The following is a 25783-nucleotide window of genomic DNA, read 5'->3' on the forward strand; positions in this document are numbered from 1 at the left end:
CAGGTGCATCTAATTCTGTGCCACAGATCCCAGCAAAGAAAAGCCAGATAAGAACTATAGGGAAGTAACTGCTTTCCTTCAGGACATTTAAAAAAAACACAGATTGGTAATATGGACAACAGTTACACTTTTAGCAATCTAGGTTAAACATATTTTCATCCACATTTGGTATTTCTGTAATAAGCTGCTATCAGTTCTCTTAGTACCATAATTATATAGGACATAACACTGGCAAAATCCAGCACATACAGATTCCATTCAGTGGGAGGGGCCACTGCCAGCAAAAGGAAAACAACCGCAGTGGGAGGAGTGCAAACACACACACACACACACATCCATAGCAATTCCACTTGGAGCAGCCAGTCTAGATGCAGCTCCCAGCATGTACAGTATCACCCACCATGCATGCTGCTGGCCAGGCACCCAATAGAGCACCCACCCATACTAGGGCAGAATGAGATGAGCTACCATTAGCAGAGGCCAGTGAGTCTGAGCGGGCCTGCTAGTGCAAAGGTAAGGCATGCGGGAGGGGGGGGGTGTCACTCAAGTGTAGATTGCCCCTTGACTACAAGCTCATCAACTTCTTCAATTTCCCTAGAAGCCCATATCCAAATAGTAGCAGAGGGAGCAAGAGCGGGGGCAAGGGGGTGTTTCTGGAGATAAGGACAGTGGTGCTCCAAAATCTGGGGAAAGGGGCATGTCTAGGCAGTCAGTGGGAGGGTAGCCACCACACCCACAACAGTTGGTGGACCCTGGAGGAGTAGCATGCCTGTACAAAGAAAGGGATGTCGCAGGTAGGTAGCCTTGTTGGTGTGCCACAGTTGAAACAAAAAGTGTGCATGCACACGAAAGCTCATACCAATGACAAACTTAGTTGGTTTGTAGGGTGCTACTGGAAGGAATTTTTTTGTTTTGTTTATACCAGGGATGGTTCACAAGCTCATTGCACTGGAGCATTGCCAAGCACACCTTTTTTACACCTTTCCAGGAGTGCTGAACAAAGCCAGATCCAGGGCTCAAGATGCCTTTGGGGGAGGGGAGCAGCTGGGCGAGCTGGTCAGCCTCTTGGGCACTGCCAACTCCTTTCTCTGCTTCTCTAAACATGGCACCACCATGTCCATTTCCAACCTATCGGGTCTGCTCCATACTAACAGTATTCAGAATGTCCTCCTGGGCTTGCATTACCCAGTAATAGGGCATTTCCAATGGAATGTGGCATGGGTAGTCCACCCTGTGTCCCATGAGGCTGCACTGCCAGCCTTGAGGTAGAGCGTGCCAGAATCAGGTATGTGTTCTATGAAACTGTTGTCTTCTAGTGCAACCACCACTATCAACGCTATCTACATGATGGTGACATGCAGTATCCAGTGTCCATCTCACATGAAGGCTACAATGCCAGAAAATGTTCCTAACTTCTAGATCCTTAGTTTCTAACCAGCTACATCTGCTGGAGGACCACAGGGGGCTTTGGGGTAGATGTGTGAGATGGATTAACACATAGCAACATCCAGACAGGAGAGGCCATTGATAACCCTTTTACTTCCCCATGCACACAGCTGAATACCCATGGGTACTCAATGAAGCCCTTTATTCTATTCAAATAGTCATTGGGGACACTGAAGATGTGATTCCATGGCCTGCATCACATGGTAGGGCAATGTGACCCACTCTCCTGAGAAGGTATCCAAAGTTGTGATGGCCTGTGTGCTATTCTCTATATTGTCACGCACAGAAAACTATCCATGGGCAAGGATAGTACTGTGCTGCCACACCTCACTGTGGAAGGAGCAGACATGGTTGACAAGAGTGAGTTGCATAGGGTTGCAATCTTCATGCTGTTGGTACTTGGGACCACACAGGTAATTCATTTAGTGACAATCAACTTGACTTGTGTAGCCCTTGGCATGCTTTCCTTCCGCCCCCCTCCCCCATTATCCAAATTTTAATAACAGGTTTTGCAATTACTTGCATTTCTTTTTAACAGACATCTTCCATCAGCAGTGTGGGGTGGTAACCAAGTAAGTATCCCCAAAGAGTTCAGGATGTTTACTATCAAAATGCAAGTGCATAAGGCCTGCAGCTCTTTAAACAAGACTCAATATTAAAACACTCCTCCTTTGAACATAGCTGCCAAGTTCTCCCTTTTTTAAAGGGAAATTCCATTATGCTGAATAGGCTTCCTCACGAGAAAAGGGAAAACTTGGCAGCTATGGAAGGCTTTTAATTACTGGTTGGATAGCCATCGGTCATGTATGATCTATTTGAGATTCATGCATTGCAGGGGTTAGACTAGATAATGACCCTCGGGATCCCTTCCAACCCTACATTTCTACGATTCGTTTAATTCTTAGTGTGCGCTGCCTTGGCTGTTTGTTTACAAATAAATCAATCGATAAATCTTTTGGCTTTCAAGCTGCTAAAAATCTCTCATCTCTCTTCTCTCTCTGTGTGTGTGTATGTGGAGATATTCCTGCCTGCAGCAGACAACCACATGCACCGCACTGGAGTGCCTATTCAGACTGCAGTTTGAAGCACAATTGCGGGAGACCAATTCCCCTTGACCTCAACTGAACCTTCTCCTGACTCAAGGCGTCTGGGCTTCAGAAGTACACGGCAGCCTCGCTATGAACAACAGAACCCAGGCGACATTTCTAACCCATAGAGAAAGACATCGAATTTCTTAAGCAAATGATAAAACTCCCTGTGCCTCGCGCTGCCTTCTCCGTCTAAATAACCCGATTGGCGCGGGGGGGGGCGGTGGCACGTAAAGTCACGTGACCTACTCAGACCCCCCCCCTGGCCCTCGCTCCGAAGACGGGGCAGGGAGGAAGGAGAGGCGGCTTCTATTTCCATTGGTCTCTTTCGCGCCTTCACGGTCTCACATGACCTCCCCCCTTCCAACGGATCAGGCGTCAGCGGGCGGAAGTCCCTCTGCTCCCTAGGCTCTATGGTTTCTTTGTAGGAGGCGCTCCCCGCTGCGTCTATGGTCCTCGCGGGGCCGGACGGGAGGCTGGCGGATCGGCGTGCACATTCCTCCCCCATTACCTCACACTCGGCGAAGGGGCCGCCGGGATAGTGGAGGACCTGCTCTCTGTGCCGCCTTGCTTCAGCTCCCTGTGTAGCCGGCGGCGAGCCCGGGATTCCTCTTCCGATTTCGCTGTGCGGTTTCCCCCTTCCCCTCCCCCCGCCCCCGGGCCGCCTTGTCCTCCCCTGCCCCGCTGGGTCCACTTCTCCGGCTCTCGCCCGCCTCGGCCCATGGCTCCATGAAGCGCGGGGCAGTCGAGGTGGTGGCGGCGGCGGCGGCGCTGGTGGCGGCGGCGGGGAGGCAAGAGCAGGAGCGGCGGCGGCAGCGCTGGTGGCGACGGCGTTGGTTGGGCTGAAACGGCGAACTGGGGAAGGGAGCCGTCTCCGCTCCGGGGAGAGAGAAGGTGGGGGCTCTCACGTCCTCTGTGCGAAGGAGCCTCGGAGCGGGGGGGGGGGCTGCTCAGATACCCCCCCCTTGCGGGCTCACCTCATATTCCCCTCAACCCCCCCCCCCCGGGCTTCATTCTCCTTTGCGCCGCTCTCGTTCCTTGTCTCTTCAGGTCTGGACTCTGGGGCGTCCCTCTTATCTCTCCCCCTCCCGCATCTTCCTCGCGTCCTGCTCGGCAGCCCCCCCCCCCCATTTCCAGGACCCGCTTTGTTGCTTTCCCCCTACTTATTTGCCCACTCCCGGCGTGGTGCAGCGGCTACAGTCCGGGGCTTGGACCCGGTTCAAATTCTCGGTTCACCCGCCTGAGTGGCCTTGGGCAAGCCTGACTATCCTTGTACATCTGTTTTGAGGATAAATGAGACATAATACCTTGTTACGGCGGCGGAAATGCTATGGAACAGGGCTAGTCACGTCCTCCTCTTGCATTCAGTACAGTCACGTAGGTCGTCTCTTCGCTCATAAACAGGTTTACCCAGCTATAAGCCCCGTTTCAGTTCAGTGGAACTTGGTTCCTAGCGTCTTTTTTTCCCGATTGCAGGTTGTAGTCTTTTATATTCCTTTGCTATAAGGTCCTGTGTATTTGTACCATCCTGCTGTGGCCAGTTGGGTTTTTGCTTCCAGATAAGGGTGCATAGGACTGTGGTCTTAATTAGGAAGTAAAGTTCATTGGAAATTTTGGAATATATATGCTTGCTCTGATGGTTTACTGAAACTATTTCTATAAGACATTCGACTGCTGGTATTGCCCCCATCGACTACTCCAATAAGTGTGTCTACCCTTTGCTGTGTCTTTCTGTTGCTAATCATTTTATCTATATAATCTGCCTTCTAACGCTATCAGTGCCATCAGCTTTGTATATGTCTGAGTTAAAATAGTGAAATAGTTGGATCTCATACTTGGAGATGGCTTCAACATTTTATTCAGCTTCACCAGAGCAGAGTACCCTTGTTTTATCTTCTCTGCAAATGTGGCTGATGTGCTAGAGGAGATAATTTGCCATGCTGGTGTATTCTATCTCAGTGTCAGTGTGGTCTTAAAACTAAGTGAGCTAAGATGACAGTACATGTCTGGTCATGATGATCATCTGTAGAGGTGCTCCTGGTTATGCCAACATGCATCCATTTGTTATCAAAGAGGAAGTGTATGTTTTCTATAGTGCCACACTATGAAATGGTCTCTCCCCATCCCCCACCCTGAAATAAGGCACATGCCAACAGTAAAGCAGTTCTGGCACATGCTGAAAACTTTGCTTACCATGGCATTTGCTGGCTACTGATGCCAGCCATTATAAGATTCTATAATGATGTTCTTATATATGATTTTGATTGTATTTGTATAATATTTTATATTGTTGTACATATCATTGAGATGCCTCTGCCAAAGGCAGTATATAAATATTTTAATAAATAAGGCCCAAGCACCCTGCACCTAATAGTTCTAGGATATTCCTAATACCTCCTACTTAGTACACCATTTCTTTCTGTATTAGCTCTTTCATTTTGCTTCTTTCACTATCTTTTGTACACTATCTGTACAAAAGTTCCCCCACTCCATAAGGAAATACAGTAACATTGTTTTTCAATGGTTTCATAGCAATAATTTCTCTGAGTGCATCTCATAGTAGGAGTAAGATGGACTTTGGGGTCAAGAACAGAAGATAGAAAAGCCCACATTTACTTTGTGTCTCATAGACTGTGTTAACCTAGTATGCCTCTTTCCATCTATTTCACTAGCAATGAGGTAGTGCATTTATAAGCCTAGTAGCTGAGCTCTTAGTTCAGTGTTTAACCTTGCCTAGATATGATTTTATAGCCCTTTTTCCTGAATGTTTTTTTCCAGATTTGGGGAACAGGAATGGGCCGTGAGAAAAGAAAATTCATTCCAGATATAAAATAGCTTCCCTTTCCACCTGTTCATCTACCCCTTGGCAATACAAGGTTTCTGCTTTCAGTAAGTATTATCTCAAGCATAATATGTTGAAACTTATGGCACAATGATGCTGTGAATACTGGTGACTGGTATTACCAAAAAGCATGGTGAAAGGGGAGATCTTTACCCACCTTACAACCTCCAATGTTACTGTATTCTTTCTGCACCCCCTCCCCAACCCCTAAGCTTGTTTTTTTTAAAAAAAAAACAATTGCCACCCAGATCCAAAGTGATGCTCATAGTTAGATAATACCCTATATATTTTGCAGCCCTCTTTCAATAACAGAGCTCAAACGGAGATGAAATAGGGTGTTCAACCCAATAATTAGCAAAGCAATAAAATTATTTGATGTAATGTTACAAGCAATTGCTGCCTATTAAACCCTTTTTCCATATGCTGAGGTGGCTGCAGTCAGGTGGGGATAGGATGGTGAGTTAATTGTTGGATTAAAAAAAGAACTGAATAGGTGGTTCATTGTTAAATTGTTTCTTTCTCTTTGCTGGTATTTAAAAAATGTTAGCATCTGAAATACACCAGCCAGTTTCATTTACATTTGCTTTCTGACCATTTGCACATAGGGAATAATAATTTTCCCTTGCAAACATCATACATTCTGTGCATGCTTTGGATTGACTTCGGGGTAAATGCGCCTAGGTTTGTGTTGCATACAAAAGGCAGTTCTGGTCAGCATGCTAACTAGGCCATTGACACAGGCGCAGCCACAATTTTAGAATTCTCCCTCCTTTTTCATAGCTGTTGTATAACCTTCCATTTATAACTAACACTTTTCAGCCCCAAACCAATGCAAGGGCATTGGTTTCAACATTCTCTATATGTAAAGAAGACTGAGGCCTACACCCAACAGAGAAAATTGTTCTGCTCAGTTTTTAATTTGAATTTAAGATAGTGACATGCAAGAAAGTTCAAAATTTAAGGCTGAAGGTCTCATTTCTATCTGTAATCTGTGTTTTCTCAGAGGAATCCTTGATCAATCTCCTTGGTGGTTATTTGTATTTCAGTGATAATGGGCAAATTGCACTAATTCCTAAGAAAGGCTGGCAGCAGTAGACCTGCATATGGGAATGTCCAAGAAAGGAAGAGTCACCCTCTTGACCAGGCATCCCCAAACTGCGGCCCTCCAGATGTTTTGGCCTACAACTCCCATGATTCCTAGCTAGCAGGACCAGTGGCCAGGGAAGATGGGAATTGTAGTCCAAAACATCTGGAGGGCCGAAGTTTGGGGATGCCTGGTCTAGACTCTACCAGGTTAATAACTAGCATAGGAGAGGTGACTAGCATACTGTCTTCTTCCTCCAAAGTATTTATGACAGTGGGAGCTTTCTCCTACTCTTTTTGCCCCAGTATATACCTGTCTCCTGCTGGTGGGTATAGGGGCTAGCTTGTACTATCACTGCTGATCAGACTTTCCCGAGAGAGGTGTGATCAAGGGATGGATAGCAAGAACAACCTCTAAGTTATAAGAGTGCACATCAAGAAGATAGTGAAATGGCTGCAGCCTTTGTTCTAGCAAAAAGCCAGGTCTGTTAAACTGAATATTTTCAATATCTGGAAGACTTCACAGTTCCCTGTGCCTTAGGTCTTCTTGGACATAGTGTTTTGCAAGTGAACTGAAACCCTAGGTTGAAAGCAAACTAAAATTCAAGCATACACTGAGCACTTTGTAGCACTGTAGCATTATATGTGTGATGATGTCACTGAGCACATCTGGAATGTTTTTCTTGGGTTTATCTAGCAGCATTCTGCCTTATTCCAAAGATAGTACAGGTTGAGGACTCTCCATTCCTACTGCTGTATGAGGTACTAAAACACGCAAATGGTCTGCAGTTACATTTAACTATTGGATCACATGTTGCGCATGCAAACTTCATAGTAGTATTCCTTTTCATAAATAAAGTCTACATGACCTTTGTAAAAAAATGTCTTCATAACTGTGCACATCGGTCTGCTTTCTATTTAGTTTTCCAGTCTTGTGCAATCATATGTGAGCTTTTTTATGGAACTCGGGTTTTTAATGTGAAAGGTGTAGTTTTCTTACTGTGGAAAAATGCATCCTTATAATTTGCTTTTCTTTTAGTATAATGCTATGTGTTGCATATTGTGTGTTTTGCCAGGGTTCTACAGTACTCCAGACAGCAAGTGGTGAATCAGGATGGGAAAAAGACGCTGTGTTCCTCCACTTGAGCCCAAGTTGGCAGCAGGCTGTTGTGGGGTAAAGAAACCCAAATTGTCTGGAAGTGGAACACACAGCCACGGGAATCAAGCCACAACCGTGCCAGTCTCTAGTTCAGGTCCTCTTCAGAACCACCAGCATGCAGATGGGGGCAATGGAAGGGAGAACGTATCAGATTTGACTTTATGCCCTGGAAACTCTCCAATTACGCGAATGAATCCCACTTCAGGAGCATTGAGCCCACTCGCCCGGCCTAATGGAACTGCCAACAGCACCAAAAACCTAGTGGTGACAGCGGAGATGTGCTGCTACTGCTTTGATGTACTCTACTGTCATCTTTATGGTTTCCCTCAGCCAAGACTTCCTCGATTTACCAATGACCCCTAGTGAGTAAATCCATGGGCATGGGAGGGAAACTGAAAATTCATCATCCAAAGTTCTTATGTTGTAGGGCTATTTGGAACACAGGTAAACTGTTAAGAAGGAATCTGCAGTGCTGTTTTGATGCTTGTAGGATGACATAAAATTTGAAATGAAACTTTTAAATGGTGGAAGCATAGGTAGACTGATCTATATTAGGCAAACATTTAAAATGGGCATGCGCATATTCAAGCACTGGATTTTATAGAGCCTTTGACATTGTAGCACTCTCAGTAACTAAAGAAGGTTAAGGGATTGGGAGCAGGCCAAAGGATATACAGTAATGCTCCTTCGCCTCTCCAATGCAAATTCTCCAGCCAAAGCAAGCCTTATGGTAAAGGTTTATCATGACACCCATCTTATCCATAGTTAATGCTACTCCACAGTCGGTATTAACCAGACTTGAGATCAGAGGGGTCTGTTTTCCACCCTTAAAAGAACTGAGAAGGGTAGTGTTTTATACTGAAGTCTGATACTTTGTAGCTGTGTTATATACACTTTACAATATCAATATCAAATTCAATATCTTCCTTTGTTGCAATTAGAATCTTCACGTTTGCAGAGCATAATTTGTATGCTCCATTATAACACGGCATATTCTTTATTGTTGAGAAAAGTTGCATTTGGTTTAAAGGTTATAATTGGGGAACCAGGAAGCAGGAAAACAGCTTTTAGAAGAGGTTTGAAGTGAAATGAGGAGGTAGCCTTGCTTAGTTTGGCGTAGGTTATGCAGTGTATGCAGTGCATTATATACCTGATACTTATTAAATGGCAGCTCTTTAAGAATATTATGAAGAAGATTGGCATTTGCTCCCCTAGAACTCCATTCTGATTTTTGCTCTAACTTGTTGTATGAGTGATATGAGTATTGTGCGTCTCCAACAGAAAAAATATGTGGCTGCCTGCTAAAGCCAAGGGTGAAGCAGATATTTCAAAAGAAGCATAGCTGTGGTTGCATTTGCATCCCGTCCTTGAAAAGATAACTAGTGTCTCCTTAGTACTTCTTAGCTTAGATTGTGTTTTTCAAATATTTAGCTCATTTGCCTATAATGCAGATTTCACTGGAATTTTGTTGAACCATGACATTATTATTTTCGTAAAGAGTATTTGCCCGACATAGCTGTCTTTTAAAAGAAAAACAAAATCGTGCTTCCCAGCCATAGGCCAGCCACCACTGGCTCTGCATGATCAGGGTTGGTCTTGACTCGTGGTCCTAAATCTTCTATTTTCTTGGAAAATGTGCTGAGAGATAAATGATTTTAAGGGATCCAAAATCCCCCCCCCAAAAAAACAGAAGCTTGGTAACTTGAGATCTAAGCCAATATATTTGCTGGGGAAATGGTGATTGATCATTTTTCCTGCATTATATTCTCTATAGACAGATTGGTCCAGTCTGGACAATTATATATTGGGTTAATAAGCCAAGATATGCCCAACATTTTTACCCACGCATGCAACTTGCCCTTTATGGTGTACCTGAACAGAAAGTGGTTATCTTCAGTTAACCATTGTTTCTCATTTTGTCTGAACTGTAAAACTATGATTACCAGGGCAGGAACAAGTCAGAAAATCAAACTCTTGTTGGCAGTTGGTTTAAGATCTTGGGTTGTTCTGAACCTGGTTGTGGGAGTTTCCATTTGCAAGAGATGGACACTGTTGCTAATTGAAGACTTGTACCTTGCATTCAGAAACACCAAGGAAGGAAGTAGCTGTTTGCATTGGTACCAGCTTTATTCATAGTTTGGTTTATTAAGCCAAGATATGATCATCTGAATGCAGCTAGAAAGAAAAAAATATATTTCTGAAGGTGATCATTGAAACCTAGCATTATCACAGTAGCATCACATGTGAAAAATCACATTACCTTAGGGTCCTATAATCTGGAAGCTAGTGTTGAAAAATGCTCATTTCTTACATCTTCCCCATTCAGGAGCAGTATCCAAAGTTTGCTGCACATTCATAGGAATTTGAGTTTAATTTTTATAGCCATATTGTAGTAGTATGTTGAAATTAAGGGGGGTGGGGGAGAGAGAGAAAGTCAGCGAGTAAAAGTCCAGAGTTTTTGATTAGACTATACAAGCATTTTTCAGCCCTAGAATTTGGAGTTTTTCTTGAGAGTGAGAAATCTGTGTTGTTTGAGCCATCCCTTCATCTTGGCTCCCCTGATTTGCCCTCGCTTCTCTTCCAGAGATTTGTGCCTGTAGAATTAGCACAGGAACAGAAAGTGGATGTGGTCATTCTATCTTTAGTATTCACTTTTTTGTTTGTGCAGCCTAGCTGTACATACTCAGACCCCTGTTGAGAGGGAAACAAAACTTTGGAATAGTTTATCAAATAGCAACACAAGACCACAAAGGGGCATCGTGAGGAAGTGGCATCTTAAAGATCAGAAGTTACCACCAGGTGGGTAACAATGCTTCTTACCATCTGTCAAAGTTTGGAGCAGTTAACTCAAGATCAATCAAAAGGATTACAGTGGTACCTCTGGTTAAGAACTTAATTCGTTCCGGAGGTCCATTCTTAACCTGAAACTGTTCTTAACCTGAGACACCACTTTAGCTAATGGGGGCTCCTGCTGCCACCACGCCGCCGGAGCACGATTTCTGTTCTCCTCCTGAAGCAAAGTTCTTAACCCGAGGTAACAACATGCTTGGAGCAAAGTGATCATCCATCCATTACCCTTATGGTGCTTTTAGAGCCTCTTTGAAGTGGATTAGTCACTTCTAGACTGCTGATCAATGGAACCTGATCTGATCCAGGATCTATCCAGAAATTAGTATGCACCAGCTGTGCACTCTGTCACTTCTTTTGTTTTTCCTGTAGTTTTGATGTGTGTAATCTATCAAGAAGGCTGACTGAATGCTGGGCTAATCACCTCCCCGGTAGTGGGAATCTGAATACAGCAGCCAAGTTAAACAGACTGCCCAAGGACAAGCCAGCAGAGAGTAATATGCTTCTGCTGTGTCAGACTGTGTGTGTGTTGTTTTCTGTTTTAAAGGCCAAAGACTCTTAACACATAATGCCTTCCCCAACCTAGTGACCTCCAGATGTTTTGAGCTACAACTCCCATCATCCCTTACCATTGACCATGCGGGCTGGGGCTGATAGAAATCCTGGAAGGCACCAGGTTGGTGAAGGCTAGCTGATAAACTCATGTGCAGCGTGATACTGAACTGGCAACCCTGATTGCCTCTCTTATTTGTGTGCACAGTTGGTCTCTTAAACATAAGGCTGTACAGAGTCAACTACATAGAGTTCGACTTCTCCCTCTAAGTTGAAAAAGCGTGCATCACATGGAGAGAGATAGCATTACATATTTCAGCTTTCTTCAGTGTGGTGTCCTCTAGATATGTTGGATTAAAACACCCATTATTCTTACAATCGGCATGCTACCTGTGACTGATGGGAAATATACCCCAGCAACATCAGAAGGTCACTAGGTTTGGGAAGGCATGGTTTATTGCTCAGGTGCTCTCCTGGGGAACATTGCTGGTTGCAAGAGGTGGTTTCTTTTTAGTCACAAATATTTAGAACTTGAAATAACCTTCTGAATATTTGTGACTTAAGAGAAGCTTGTCTTTTCAGCACTTGATAAAGCTGTACTGTGCTGGACATTGCATTCCTTTAATACATCTCTCTATTCTTCCAACCTAAAAAACCAGACGATGCCTCCTAGATCGTAGTACCTGTGATGATTTACTAGTACTTGGGTCCAGGAGAATCCTACACATTTAAATAAAACATTTTACCAATTGTGTTATCATTTTAATACTTGACCTCAAAAGTCAAACCTGTTCCCTGTGTGGCTTTGTTTTTTTGCATTAAAAACAAGTGTTGATTCAATTTGTTTGATGAAGGGTCATGGCTCCAGTTTCAAATTTCTAAGTATAGGCTTGGCAGATTTGTTTGAATGAAGTTTTATGTTCCAGGGTAATACCTGAACTTACAGTAGTATAATTTATTAGGCCAGCCGAAATATCCCAAAGGTAGTGTTCAAGCTTTCAGGTTCACCAGATCTCTTTTTCAGGCTGGATATTAAGTCAAAAGGGAGGGAGGAAGATGTTGGTGATTATGATGAGAGAGCTCATGTCTGCAACTGAACATTTAAGATGGAATAGAGAAGATCCTAAATACACTTACCGAGGAGTAAATTCCATTGAACTTATTATTACATTTTCCGCAGTGCTTTTATCGTTGCAAGTGCATCTCTGTCACTGGAGGAGCCAAAACTGAATGGTGGTATGGGAGGATAGGAGTGGTGTCAAATTCTAAACACCCCCTGTACTTACTACAGGTACATCAGCGTGACATCCTGCATTTCAGGGGCTTGGCTTAGATGACCCTTGAGATGCCTTCCAACTCTGCAATTCCATGATTACACCAACAAAGAAGTGCCAGTCATAACTCAATTAACCCATTAAGCTCAATGGAGACCAAGAAACTACCCTACTCTGCCCTGGCATAGTATAGGATTCAGACTAAGTTTGCATTTAGTCACAGCACACCCCTACCAGCATCTAACACCCAAACATAACTCAGATGATAGCATTTGCTGCATGGAGTTGGACGGCTCTGGTTCCCGCATTGAGGGGGAACTTTGGTTATGGGAACTATGTAGGAAGAGCACCTGACATAAAAGAAAGGGAGCACATTTCACGAACATCTTGGTCTCAGAACACATTGCCGATACTTGTTGTCTTAGAATCCATACAGGTATATCGCCTCAGGACACAAGCAGCCAACAACACCTCTCATCTGTAGCCAAGGATGCAAGAACAAAGCACCTTGAAGAGGTAAGCAAGGGGAAAGGGGAATCTTTTCAAAGTGTAACTAGTGCAACTTGGCTAAACTATATCGGTGGAAGGATCCTTTTTCTCGTCATATCTAGAAACACCTTTACAAAGAAGCACAAGGCTAAGCATGCAGAAAGGGGTGCCCTGGTGGCCATGAAACCCCCATATGCAAGAAAGCTCTATTAATGAAAGACAGACCCTAACCATTAACACATGCTCATGATTCTTTTTGTCATACAGGATCATGACAGCCTGGACACATGGAAGAGGACAAATGCAGTGCCCAGTTCTGTTGTAACTCCCTAAAAGAGAGGTAGGTATTGTCTCAGTTTCTACACTTTCTCACCCAACAGAGGGAGGTTTATGGCTAAGGGTATTGATAGCACTCACTCAAATCACCTCCTCACAAACACCTATTACACATTGTCTCCAGAGACAATGCTGACCAATTCTTTAGTGCTCTCCTTTTGTCTCTTCGATTTTCCAGGTGCAGAGAACAGGACATATTCCACTCCCAGTGCCATGCAGATCTCAAGTGAAGCCTAAAGCAAGACCAGCAGCTGTGACTATTGTGATTCAAGCCATATGTATTTTCTTTCAAAAGTCACTTCTGTAAATTGAAATATTTGATACCGTGCAATAAAGGTTTTCATTTGCAGCAACAGATGTTTTTGTTTTTTGTCAGTGTGGATGGCAGTAATCCCATCTGCCAGTTCTCACTGGCCTCAAGATGGGAACTCTGACCTGCAAAGGGTTGGCTTATTATTAGGGCTCAGGGTCTGTAATGGCTCCATGCTCTGGTAATTTGAGCTCAAAGATAGTGAAGATAGTGGGTAAGCTCCTCAGAGTTTGCAAATGCCCTGATTACTACAGTAAGTGAAGCAGTCAGTTGGCATTGAGGGCAAAATGCATGATGAGCTCTGGTACAATAAACAGTAACTAGCTAATTATGCCAATCAATTCAGGATTTTCCCTGATTGGATGACACAGCACTTACTCAGGTGTGCCAGTCTGAACGTCTCCGAATAGTGACTCTTGGGAGGCTATATCAGCGGCTTGAATCTGGAACTCCTTGCATACCTGAGTAGTAGAGCATTGGAGTTGCATGCAGAAGGTTCTTGGGATCTCCAGGTAGAGCTGGGGAAGACTCCCTGCCTGAAATCCTAAAGAGCTGCTGCCAGTCATTATAGACCAGGGGTAGGCAACCTAAGGCCTGTGGGCCGGATGCGGCCCAATTGCCTTCTCAGTCTGGCCCACGGAAGGTTCGGGAATCAGCATCTTTTTACATGAGTAGAATGTGTGCTTTTATTTAAAATGCGTCTCTGGGTTGTTTCTGGGGCATAGGAATTTGTCTCCCCCCCCCCAATATAGTCCTGCCCACCACATGGTCTGAGAGATGGTGGACCCCTGTTATAGACAGTAATGAACTTGGCAGATCAATGGTTTGACATGTTATAAGATAGCTTCCTATGTTCCTTCAGCTGTTCCACAGGGTATGGGTTCCTTATGTAGCCCATATGCTCCTGATAAATGGATTCTAATTCTGTCTATTCCTTGCTCTTGCATCTGACATGACTGAGAAAGGCCAGGCATATTGACTATCCCAGTACGAACACTTCCATTTCATCTTAAATCTGTTTAAACTAGACAAGCTTTTTTCATCTTTCTTTTTTTTCTTGCACACACTCTTTGGTTGTTATTTGCTTAATATCCATCCTGGAGAAAACATCTGGTAAACTCAAAAACTGGCTTGGTACTTTGTTGTCTCTCAGTTGTTCCTCACAAATATATTACAATGTTGTTGAATTTGGTTCTTTCAACACAAACATGTTTTTTGTCTGCATTATACACTTTGTTGTTGTTGTTTAGTCGTTTAGTCGTGTCCGACTCTTCGTGACCCCATGGACCATAGCATGCCAGGCACTCCTGTCTTGCACTGCCTCCCGCAGTTTGGTCAAACTCATGTTCGTAGCTTCGAGAACACTGTCCAACCATCTCGTCCTCTGTCGTCCCCTTCTCCTAGTGCCCTCAATCTTTCCCAACATCAGGGTCTTTTCCAAGGATTCTTCTCTTCTCATGAGGTGGCCAAAGTATTGGAGCCTCAGCTTCACGATCTGTCCTTCCAGGGAGCACTCAGGGGTGATTTCCTTCAGAATGGATAGGTTTGATCTTCTTGCAGTCCATGGGACTCTCAAGAGTCTCCTCCAGCACCATAATTCAAAAGCATCAATTCTTTGGCGATCAGCCTTCTTTATGCTCCAGCTCTCACTTCCATACATCACTACTGGGAAAACCATAGCTTTAACTATACGGACCTTTGTCGGCAAGGTGATGTCTCTGCTTTTTAAGATGCTGTCTAGGTTTGTCATTGCTTTTCTCCCAAGAAGCAGGCATCTTTTAATTTCGTGACTGCTGTCACCATCTGCAGTGATCAAGGAGCCCAAGAAAGTAAAATCTCTCACTGCCTCCATTTCTTCCCCTCCTATTTGCCAGGAGGTGATGGGACCAGTGGCTGTGATCTTGGTTTTTTTGATGTTGAGCTTCAGACCATATTTTGCGCTCTCCTCTTTCACCCTCATTAAAAGGTTCTTTAATTCTTCCTCACTTTCTGCCATCAAGGTTGTGTCATCTGCATATCTGAGGTTGTTGATATTTCTTCCGGCAAACTTAATTCCGGCTTGGGATTCATCTAGTCCAGCCTTTTGCATGATGAATTCTGCATATAAGTTAAATAAGCAGGGAGACAATATACAACCTTGTCGTACTCCTTTCCCAATTTTAAACCAATCAGTTGTTCCATATCCAGTTCTAACTGTAGCTTGTCCCACATAGAGATTTCTCAGGAGACAGATGAGGTGATCAGGCACTCCCATTTCTTTAAGAACTTGCCATAGTTTGCTGTGGTCGACACAGTCAAAGGCTTTTGCATTGTCAATGAAGCAGAAGTAGATGTTTTTCTGGAACTCTCTAGCTTTCTCCATAATCCAGCGCATGTTTGCTATTTGGTCTCTGGTTCCTCTGCCCCTTCGAAATCCAGCTTGCACTTCTTGGAGTTCTCGGTCCACATACTTATACACTAGGCTATTTTTAAAAAAGGAACACTATAATTGAAATGTATTTTTAAAGATAAAATTATTTTGATTACATTTCTGTACACACTGAGTGGGATTATGTTACTTTAAATTGTTAGTGGGATGTAACATCTGAACAGCCATGCATAGGGTTTCCCTGCTAATTTTTTAATTTTAGAAATATCCAGAGTTTTATCCATTCTGCACCTTATTAATTTTTTTGGCATATCACAATTCTTGCAACTTGTTCAGATTCAACTACAAAGCTGAATCTGCTCAAGAGCTTTGCAAGTTCATTTGGAAAACCAGGTCTGATTTTTTGATCCATTGCTCTTATTTGGTGCATACATAACACTCAGGTATAGTTTGTTTAATGAACCACAAGTCCCGTAGGTCAAACAAATCATGGATAGTTTCTCCAAAGTTTGGATCCCCCCCCCCCAGCTGCTCTTTATGTCATGCCTTTGTAGCCTGGTGAGGATTTGTGGTGCAGTGGTTTAGGAGGGGTGCTGGGTTCACACCAGGCTTCCTCAACCTTGGCCCGCCAGATGTTTTTGGCCTACAACTCCCATGATCCCTAGCTAGCAGGACCAGTAGTCAGGGATGATGGGAATTGTAGTCTCAAAACATCTGGAGGGCCGAGGTTGAGGAAGCCTGGTTCACACATATCACCAAGCCATAGTTAGTACAAATCAAGGTTTAGAAGCCAATAAAAAAAATACAGCTTTAAATCATTGTTGGCAGTAAGCAAACCATAGTTAAGCTGCTAGCCAGGGTTCACACATAATGCTAGGTTATGGTTTAATAAACCATAGTTTAGCATTACGTGCAAACCAGGCTACTGAAAATATCTCAAATGCCTCAGTAGCCCAAAGCCAAAAAAATCCTTTCCCCAAGTCACAGTCCCAATCCTGATATGCCAATCACAGTTCTCATCCGGGGCAAATAACAACTGTGGGGAGGTGTGATTGGATTGGAACCACAGCAGGGGGAAAAATGGATGTAATTTTAGAAGTTTTATTCTGAGTTGTTCTTTCATTGTGGCCCATCATATATTCTTTTAGCCTCCATATGAGATGCCACTTGAAACCCCGCTCATACTGCTTTATAAGTTCTACTCAGTGGTTTGTGGCTGGAGCAGTAACTGAGTTAGGCATTCTCAGTACTAACGTTACGATTTGCGCTCTAATGTCATCCTGCACACTGCCTGCATGTGACTTAAGTACTTCAGGTTTGAGGCAGGGGACACTGTGGTCTTTTAGTATAAGCTTTATATGCAAAATAGGGAAAGTTACTGGTACTGTGGTTAGCACTTGAGGTTAGAGAAAGTTACCTCCAATTTTGTATGCATTGGGGAAAGAGAGATGTGAAAATGCTAGAAGAGATTTGAAAGTGTACCTATCTACCTACCTGCAATCCAGGATAACACTTCATGTATCTGATAGTGGACTGTAGTCTGTGAAAGTTTATGCCATAATATATCTGTTAGATTTTAAAGTGCCGCAAGATTATTTCTTGAATTATCCTCGTTGAGATAATGTGGGGGCTACGTCCCAATACTTGAGACTTTATTATTTACTGTATTTTTACTGGTGGGATCTGTATCTATTCAGAGCAACCTTTATTAAGCTAAAGTACAAAATACTCAAATAAAACAGCAGAGGGCATAGCTCTCAAAAAGTACTGCCTTTGGAAAGAAGACAAAGATAAGAAAACTGAACAGTTCAGAGTTCAAGGATGACTTACAGTAAAGGCCTTGTCCTAAAAGCAGATTTGTCCCAAGACTGTACCGTACTAGAAACCAGATCAAAATGAATCCAGATAATCAGCTTCATCCAGGAGTCACTAGAATTATCTGTCCCCTACCCAACCATGTTCCCCCAAAAGACAAATTTGAGACATATGCTAGTTGTGTGAGAATAAAAAAAAATTGTATATTATGGAGAGGCCTCACAGCCACCTTCAGTGTAGCTAGGAAGGTCTTCCACATTTGTGGACAAAGATTAATTTGTAATAAAATTAAGTGTGAAGGGATTGGGTGTGTTTAACCTGGAGAAGATATTATTAAGAGGTAATATTAAAAGATTTGAAAGGTTATCACATAGAAGGTGCAGCAATTTTTTTCTTTTGCCACTTCAGAGTGTAGGACCTGAACAAATAACTTCCTATCAATATGAGCTGTTTTCTCAGAGGCTGGATGGCCACCTATCAGGAATGCTGTAGTAGTGAATTATTTTGAAGATGGAGTTTTTGTGTTGTGCATTTTCAGTCCACTCTTTGTGACATGGAAGACAGGGCGAGACAAGCGACTTCGGGGCTGCATCGGAACTTTCTCTGCCATGAATCTTCACTCAGGACTCAGGGAATACACATTAACCAGGTAAAGACATCATCCATACTGCCTCAAGTCTGATGGGAAACCAGGCACAGTGGGGCCTCCATGTTGTGATTTCCTATGTCTTGTATGAAGCGTCATGTATATCCTGCTGCTCGGGCAAATGTTCTCCACCAGAATATTCTGCTACCCAAAATTAGAATTGAGGAGTCACTGTTGTAGCTGACTGTGTATTGTACTATGGCTTCCAGTTAAATGGTACACTGCATTCTTTTGTTTGGGGCTGAAAAACCATCTTCAAAGCATGGTTTGTAAAGTAGCAGTTTTGGATGCAAGCATGCTATAGCAGTACTTTGATTAGCAGTGCACTGGATTCCTATAACCTACAGGCACAATGTAAGTTAGTGGTTTATTTATTGTTTGTACCCATGATGGGGGTTTCAAGGGTGCACACCCACTTTGCAAACGCACCCCTCCCCCAAGGGAATATGGTTGGAAGAAGACATAAGGCTGCATAGCAGAACCGAATGGCAGGCAGCAGCCCTGCTGCTGATAGGCAGCTACGTCACTAGGTGGTCAGTTCACTTGAGCCAGAAGGAAGCCTCATTGTGATCAATAGCCTGCATAAGGTTAACGGCATGCTCGTTACTAAGGCAAGGTATTCTCTACTAGCATCGAATCCAGTTTGTCTGGGTTATTGGCAGAAAATGAATGTTTTGGGGAAGCATTTCAATCTCTTTCCATTTCATCATTGTAATCGTCATAGACCGAAATCTTAGTGCATGGCTCTACCTTTGATATATCTGGTGTTCCATTTTATATTTTATTTAATTTTCCATGTAATGTGTTTAAACCTGTTCTGACTTAAAGTGATGTCCCCTGTCCCTTGTCCTGGGATGAAATGAAGCTGCAAATGTAAGAAAATGCTTGATTTAAACCTTATGGTGCTTGTTTTTGGTTGTGTGTGTGTGTGTTCTGTTCCCCTTCTAGTGCACTTAAGGACAGCAGGTTTCCACCCCTGACTCGTGAGGAGCTGCCTAAACTTTTCTGCTCTGTCTCCCTCCTCACTAATTTTGAGGATGCCACTGACTACTTGGACTGGGAGGTGAGAACAGGTGCATTTGGATCTCTGCATCACTGTCTCATACCATTTGGGTTCGGGTTAGTATATGGTAATGTGTCTCTTCTATTATCAGAGAAGATTGTGGTTATATAGCTAGAAAAATGAGATTGGAAAGATGGAAGACTGACAAAGGATGCACAAGTGGAATAATATATCAATATTACTTCAGTGATGGTTGGGAGAGGCTGTAGTTAAGCGTATGAGAAGGGAAGAGAATTATTAGACTAAGGTTGCAATCCTAATTCCACTTAACTGAATTCAATAGAAGTAAGTCCTATCGAAGTTCCTGATATGATTAGGATTGTACTGCTCAGGGTCATCCTATGCACATTTATATGAAAGTAAATCTCATTAAACGCTTTGGTACTTGCTTCTGTGTGACAAGCACAAGGCCATACTGCTATAGTGGCATATGAGGTGAATGGCATATGTTTTACGTCTTGAAATAGTGGGGCTTGCTGAAACTAATTAATTTGGTCTGCCTTGGAGAAATTGCCTCTGGGTCCAAAAGAGATTGCAGTACACAATAGAGTTGTCCCTGGAAATGACTTATGATATTGCAGATGCAAAAAATGGAAGCAAGGTGGAGGCCTTTATCCTGACAAGGTTGGACCGCCGGTAGGATGCATGGCAGCTGGAAAATGTTTTGTGCATTGTTACAGGTACTACGTCTCAGTTGACTTTATGTTTCCATTGCTAGGTGGGAATCCATGGAATCAGAATTGAGTTCATCAATGAGAAAGGTGTCAAACGCACAGCAACATATTTACCCGAGGTTGCTAAGGAACAAGGTGAGTTTTTAACAATCTACACTGAAGGAAAGTGGTCTAAATATAAGGATTTGGATTGTGGATTTTGGCTTATACAGCAGATGTGGAGGTCACCTAAAGCCATTAATTATCTATGGCTGAATTATTTTAAAAATCTGCCCTTTAAAACGCTCAAAATGTAAAGTGCTACTTACTTATTCAATGGCACATGTTTTTTCCCCTAAGACCAACCATGTCTTAAGCAATTTTCTTCATTACTGCTAAGACTTTGGTGTTCTTCCTCCCATCCCCTTGTCATAAAGAATGCCTGTTTACTGTTGAATCAGGTTTTGCCCCTCTGAGGTTTTTTCCAACATTGTATGTGGGTTTCCTCTTCAGCCTCACCTGATCACACAAGCACAACATCAGATGACCCTTCTATCCTCCCTCAGCACTAGGTTTTGTGCTGCAAACATGGACAACAGTTGAAGAATGCAGCAGTTGCCACCACTGTAATTGTTCAAAACATTTCTTCCACCATTCAGAGGATCACATCTCCTCCTGGAATTGAGTCAAAAGACCAAAGTGTAATTCATTAAATCAGGTCTCCACACTGCACCATTATTGGAGAGTAGTGGATTTATACTGTGTTTGATGTGAAGCTGTGTCTTACTTTGAATATGTGACTAACTTGATTGCTATATATGACTAAAATAGGATAATTGGAAATGTCATATGACTTTGTTGACCAAATTGTTGTTTTCAGTTGGAACTTGTCCAGTAATTTGAACTTGCTTATCTCTCTTTTGAAAGCCTATCCCTTTTTCTTGAAATGAGCCTGTATTTAGATCACTGCTGCTTGCTTTTTTTTAACAGATTGGGATCAGATTCAAACAATAGACTCCTTGCTCAGGAAAGGTGGTTTTAAGGCTCCAATTACCAATGATTTTAGGAAAACTATTAAACTCACCAGGTAAATGACATATTTTACTTTTGGTAGTTGTCAGCAACTAAAGTCATTACTACTTTCATTACTGATGGTAAGTTTTAAGATTGCTCTTTGTGCTCCAGATCCTGCAGTTTTCTGAATTTCCTCACTGCCCCCAACAGTGGTGCCTAAACCTTGTTGTTTTGTTCAGTCATTGTTTGCTTTTAATTTTCACAGTAACAAATACTGGCTGCCAGAGCCAACTTTGGTTTTGCCTGGGCAATGTACACACATGCACACCCAGGTTACTGGGCTGACTGGGACACACTCCTCCCCATTGCTGGCAGTGGTGACTGCTCTCTTTTTCTCTGCCATCCGTTACCATTTCCTCCTTTGTATCCTTTCTTTTTGGGCCCACTGGTGTGATGGTTAGGCCGCAAGAGGAGATGCAGCATCCACTTCCAGCTCCTTATGCCTGGAGGGAGAGAGTAAGGGAGCAAATGGAAGCCTCTCCTGCTTCTCACCTCTGCTACCAGCAGATTTAGGCAAATAGGAAGAAGAAGCAAGCACAGAGGGAAGGAGTGAGTGAGGGATCTGGCAGTGAAGAGAAGGACCTGCCACCACTCTGCACCCATTTAGAAGGGCTCCAGTCGGCAATGACTACTGAGCCCCTGTGGATTGTGGGCCTCGTCCGTAATAAGCTGGAATTGAAATAAATAATTTGAAAGGTTAAACAATTTTTGTTGATACAACAGAATTCCAAATATAGCCGTTGGTGATTTGCTGACTTTGTTTCATTGAAAGATGTATTTTTTTAAAGACCCAATGCTTTTTTCTTTCAGATACCGCAGTGAGAAGGTGACAATCAGTTATGCAGAATACATGGCTTCTCGTCAGCATTGTTTTCAGAATGGCACTCTTCATGCCCCGCCCCTCTACAATCATTACTCCTGACACAAGGCTGCATGACCAGTCCCGCCCTCCAGCTACCACTAACGGCTATGACATCATTGGGGCAGATGCCTCCTCTTCCTGGTCCAGTTACTTCTATTACTGCACCATTTTATGATGCTAGCTTCCGTTGCCAAGTCTGCCTTCCAGCTGACTGAGGGATGGGGGATACCAGTGAGTGCAACTGAACTTCAAGGGCCCATGCCTTTCCTCATCCTTCCTTCAGAATGAGGGTTCAGTTGGACTGAGGCTCCAAAACTAACAGTTGCAGTTGGGTAGAGAGAACCTTGAGGAACGGCAGTACTGCTTCAGATTGCTCTGTGTGTTAAATTGCACTGTGTTCATTTGAATTGTTAATTGTGACAGCCCCCTTGATTAAGTAAGAGAGTTCTCCTGGCAGTCTGGGCAACGGAGTACAACAACATACTTTTAGGTTATTTTTAATTTTTTTAACCTCTGATATTTATCTACCATGAGCTGATTAGTCCTTATACACCCCAGGCAAGCAGATGACTTGACGCATTACAAGGATGTATGTCAGCAGAGATTCCTCCCTCCTCCTCTTCGCAGAAGATGGCAATTGAAAGGGGAAACAAAATTTACTGCAGATGAAACTATTGCTTGCACAAATCCAGGAGGGTTCAGTTCTCACATCTAGCTGCTCTTGGTTTTGACAAAGAAGGAAAGTAGCCCACTAGATAGGACAGTAATGCATAAATGAAGGTGAACTGCTCTGGGTTATGTTTGGGAGTAGCTTGAGTTTCCTTGTCTCCTGGAAGTACAATCTCCCTCTCCTTTGGGGCTTTTCCCTGGGTTTCTAACTTGAAATACAAGCAGTGTGGTCTGCTGTTGGATTGGGGCTGATTTTATTCCCCACAAAGCCATCGTTAAAGCAATTCAAAAAGGACGTGAAAATTGTGTATAGGAAACACTCCATGGGACCTGTGTTTAACTGGCAGCAGTTGTATTTAGCATGACCCTGATATCCAGGTAATGAAATACACAGTAAATGTTAGCCTTTAAGTGGTTATCTAATATAGGTGCCATCGCTGCACTGGTGCTTCAATACTAGATACATATAATTGGAAGTCATTCAGATTGATTTAAAAGTATATAGCCTCCAGATAAGTGTACTTAGAACTGGAAACTAAGGAATATTTTCAACCCATACCTCCCCAACCCACCCCCGCAAAGTTAACTCACAACCATGTTTAACTATCCTGTGGATTTTAAAATTGCCCTTCCTATTGTTGCTGAATAGCCGGTACATCAAATCATAACTGGAAAGCTCTTTTTTCCCATTCAACTATCCTAATTCTCCTGTGTGAGTCACTATGTGTTATCATGAATGCAGGCATTCTGAAATGAATCCACAGGGACTATAAAATGGTAGTGCAGGACTTGTGGAAATCTTGGTAATCAGCATTGATAGATTTAAAAAAAAACAGGTGGAGAGCACAGCATTATGAGAATTTGATATCTTATATGCAGTATGTGTAAGGACAGTAGCTTTTATGGAAGGCTTATTGGAAGCCAGGAATTATCTGGGAATTATCTTTTACTGTGGGATGCAAGTTTCCAGATTCTTGGTGAATGAACATTGCCCTGGTGGGGAGGTGAGGGGAGATTAATGCCTTCTATCTTGAAGCAAAGCCTGAAAGGCAGACTGAATAGATGTTGCATTACTGGAGAGGTAGACATGAATAGCCCATATGAACTGGTGAGCAATATTTGCCAGTATCTGGCTTGGTTGCATCAAAGTGAACTGCTGGCTAGAAGAGGGCAATCATATTATCTTCCTGGCAAAAGGACTGTTCAGAGAATCTAGGAAGCCTCCAAATTACATATTTTTCTACCACTATTCCTCCTGTCTCAGAATAAAGCCTAACCTTGAAATTTTGCTTGTCAATGAACACATATCTAGATGGTTATGGGTGGCAATGAGAGAGAGAGGAGCTCATATTCCAGATATCTGCAGTACTGCCCCAGCTTTGGTTTTGTATCAGATCATTTGTATGGATTATCACTTTTTCCCCTTCTAATGATGATGAAATGTGTTTGAATGTGAAGGGACTGTTTCATGATTTCCTGCTACTGAGAATAAATCAGTCTTCTTACAAATTAGAGTGATTTGTAGTTAATGTTCCAGGTGCCCTGGACTGATCGGAGATTGTAGAGGGGAGAGGAGAGTACAGCTGTGGTCATGCCATCCATCTCTGCTCTCAGACAGTATTGAAACATAGGGCTACACTAATTACTATTCAAGTGTTCTACTTTAGAATTTAAAGATTTTTTTAGAAGCAAAAAGGAGAAAAAATGGTGCTAATCTTTCACCCCTGAGCACATTCGGTGAGACTGGTCATGCAGGCATATAGTGCCAGGCTATTAAATATTGCTTTTTTTAAAAAAAATGTTTGCCCTGTTACGTGTCTTCAGCAGTGTATAGTGTTAATTATTTGGTTTAATTTTAATGGGTGTGGGAGTTCAGGAGCCAGGTGGGGACCTTACCGGTAGTTGCCATTTTAAAGAACAGACTTTTAGGAGTGACTTGACCTACTTGGTTTAATTTAACCATTACACTGAAGTAAGCTAAATTGGTTTTGGATTGAGAGGTGGTCTCATTCCCTGCCCTTATTTCCATCCAACCACCTAGTCTGTATAAATGGAAATGCCTCTGTTAAAAGTTGGATTGTGGTGTTTTCTTGTACTAAGTGGAACAGCAAGCAGGCCATGAAGCACGAAATAGTCCTGAGAAATGGGTACATTCAGCATTGGTCTCACAATGGAGTTCAGTTACAGTATCTTTGAACAAGTGTGTTAGTTGTGTCATTCCTGCAAAATGTATGGGGGTACAATAAGGCGTCTGCAGATGACAACACTATATCTGGCTCATACATAGCTGTAATGCGCACCAAGATGAGCCAACACATGTGGGAACCAACAAAATAGCTAAAAGAGAACCGCCTGTTCTGGAGCCGTAACCAGTTGTATTTTTCAGCAGATTAGTGAGTAGTGGGATTGTATAAAGACCTTAGCAATAGTCTTCTGGTCTGATTGGGAACTGGCTCATCCTTAGCTACAAGCAAGTGCCTTTTGGTCTAGATGGGTTTATTTCAAGACAGCTGTAGTTGGGAATCTTCCTTGCTGCAGCCATGTATCTTTAGTGTATGCTTTTTGTTTTTGTTTTTTTCTCCAGCAGATAATGTGTTTGATCACTGGAGTCTCACTGTTCCCCACATCCCTTTTCATAATGACAACGAGCCTATCTTGATAGAGGCATTTTGGTCAGAATGATTTTATGGTCAGAATATCAGATCAGCAGATAACTGCATCTGAAGACTATAAAGGCGAAGTAATCTGTACATTTCAACCAAAATTTTAAGTTCTGCACATAATTGTTTTCCCCGATTCATTGTTAACATTGCAGTCTTCATTGACTGAGTGCTGTTTTGTTTGATTTCTAGCACCAAAATGATTGACATTTTGGGGTTTTTTATTTTTGTTTTGTTTTGTTTTTCCTTTAAAAGCAAGGAATTTCTTTTGACCTTCAATGCAGAGATGTCAGACCAATTCTTTGTTATTACACTTGGTTGCCTCCTAGCTATATAACTTCTGGGTGTAAATCATTGAACTTTACCCTCTAATGAAGTATTGTAGAAAATAAATTGTAATGGATACATTTTTATCTTGTTCCTCTTTTATTGGTGTCTTTGTCGATTTTGACTTTTCACATTACAATCTAATACTAATCATTCATTTTGTGTTGTTTCTTTTTAATCCTACAAGGCAAATTAAAGTTGAAAGGCAAGCAGTGCAGAT

General features: G+C 42.7%; 1 protein-coding gene across 3 annotated transcripts; it reads left to right on the plus strand.

Annotated features, from left to right (window-relative positions):
* Nucleotides 1-2947: 2947 nt before the first annotated feature.
* Nucleotides 2948-25649, plus strand: AMMECR1L (AMMECR1 like). Of its 3 annotated transcripts, none has more exons than XM_035132717.3 (8): nucleotides 2948-3428; nucleotides 5313-5423; nucleotides 7536-7980; nucleotides 18148-18258; nucleotides 19204-19318; nucleotides 20037-20127; nucleotides 20962-21058; nucleotides 21856-25649. In XM_035132717.3, exons 3-8 carry the CDS (start codon nucleotides 7574-7576, stop codon nucleotides 21965-21967), a joined length of 933 nt encoding a protein of 310 aa, XP_034988608.1. In that variant the 5' UTR covers nucleotides 2948-3428; nucleotides 5313-5423; nucleotides 7536-7573; the 3' UTR covers nucleotides 21968-25649. The 3 variants fall into 3 exon arrangements, 2 of the variants coding, with proteins under 2 accessions (XP_034988608.1, XP_034988609.1); XR_015950015.1 differs by having other exon boundaries at nucleotides 2978-3428; nucleotides 20962-21741; XM_035132718.3 differs by lacking the exons at nucleotides 20962-21058; nucleotides 21856-25649 and adding an exon at nucleotides 20485-20709 and having other exon boundaries at nucleotides 2978-3428.
* The last annotated feature ends 134 nt before the right edge of the window (nucleotides 25650-25783 follow it).

The sequence above is a fragment of the Zootoca vivipara genome, chromosome 5 (assembly GCF_965207765.1).
Source record: "Zootoca vivipara chromosome 5, rZooViv2.hap1.1, whole genome shotgun sequence".
In the NCBI taxonomy this organism is placed as follows: domain Eukaryota; kingdom Metazoa; phylum Chordata; class Lepidosauria; order Squamata; family Lacertidae; genus Zootoca; species Zootoca vivipara.

Excerpts from the sequence above, each read along its gene's own strand:
- AMMECR1L (XM_035132717.3), top strand. The coding sequence starts at position 7,574 with ATGGGAAAAAGACGCTGTGTTCCTCCACTTGAGCCCAAGTTGGCAGCA. Across the intron at positions 18,259-19,203 it reads AGGGAATACACATTAACCAG|TGCACTTAAGGACAGCAGGT; the intron begins GTAAAGACATCA and ends TTCCCCTTCTAG. Across the intron at positions 21,059-21,855 it reads AAAACTATTAAACTCACCAG|ATACCGCAGTGAGAAGGTGA; the intron begins GTAAATGACATA and ends TTTTTCTTTCAG.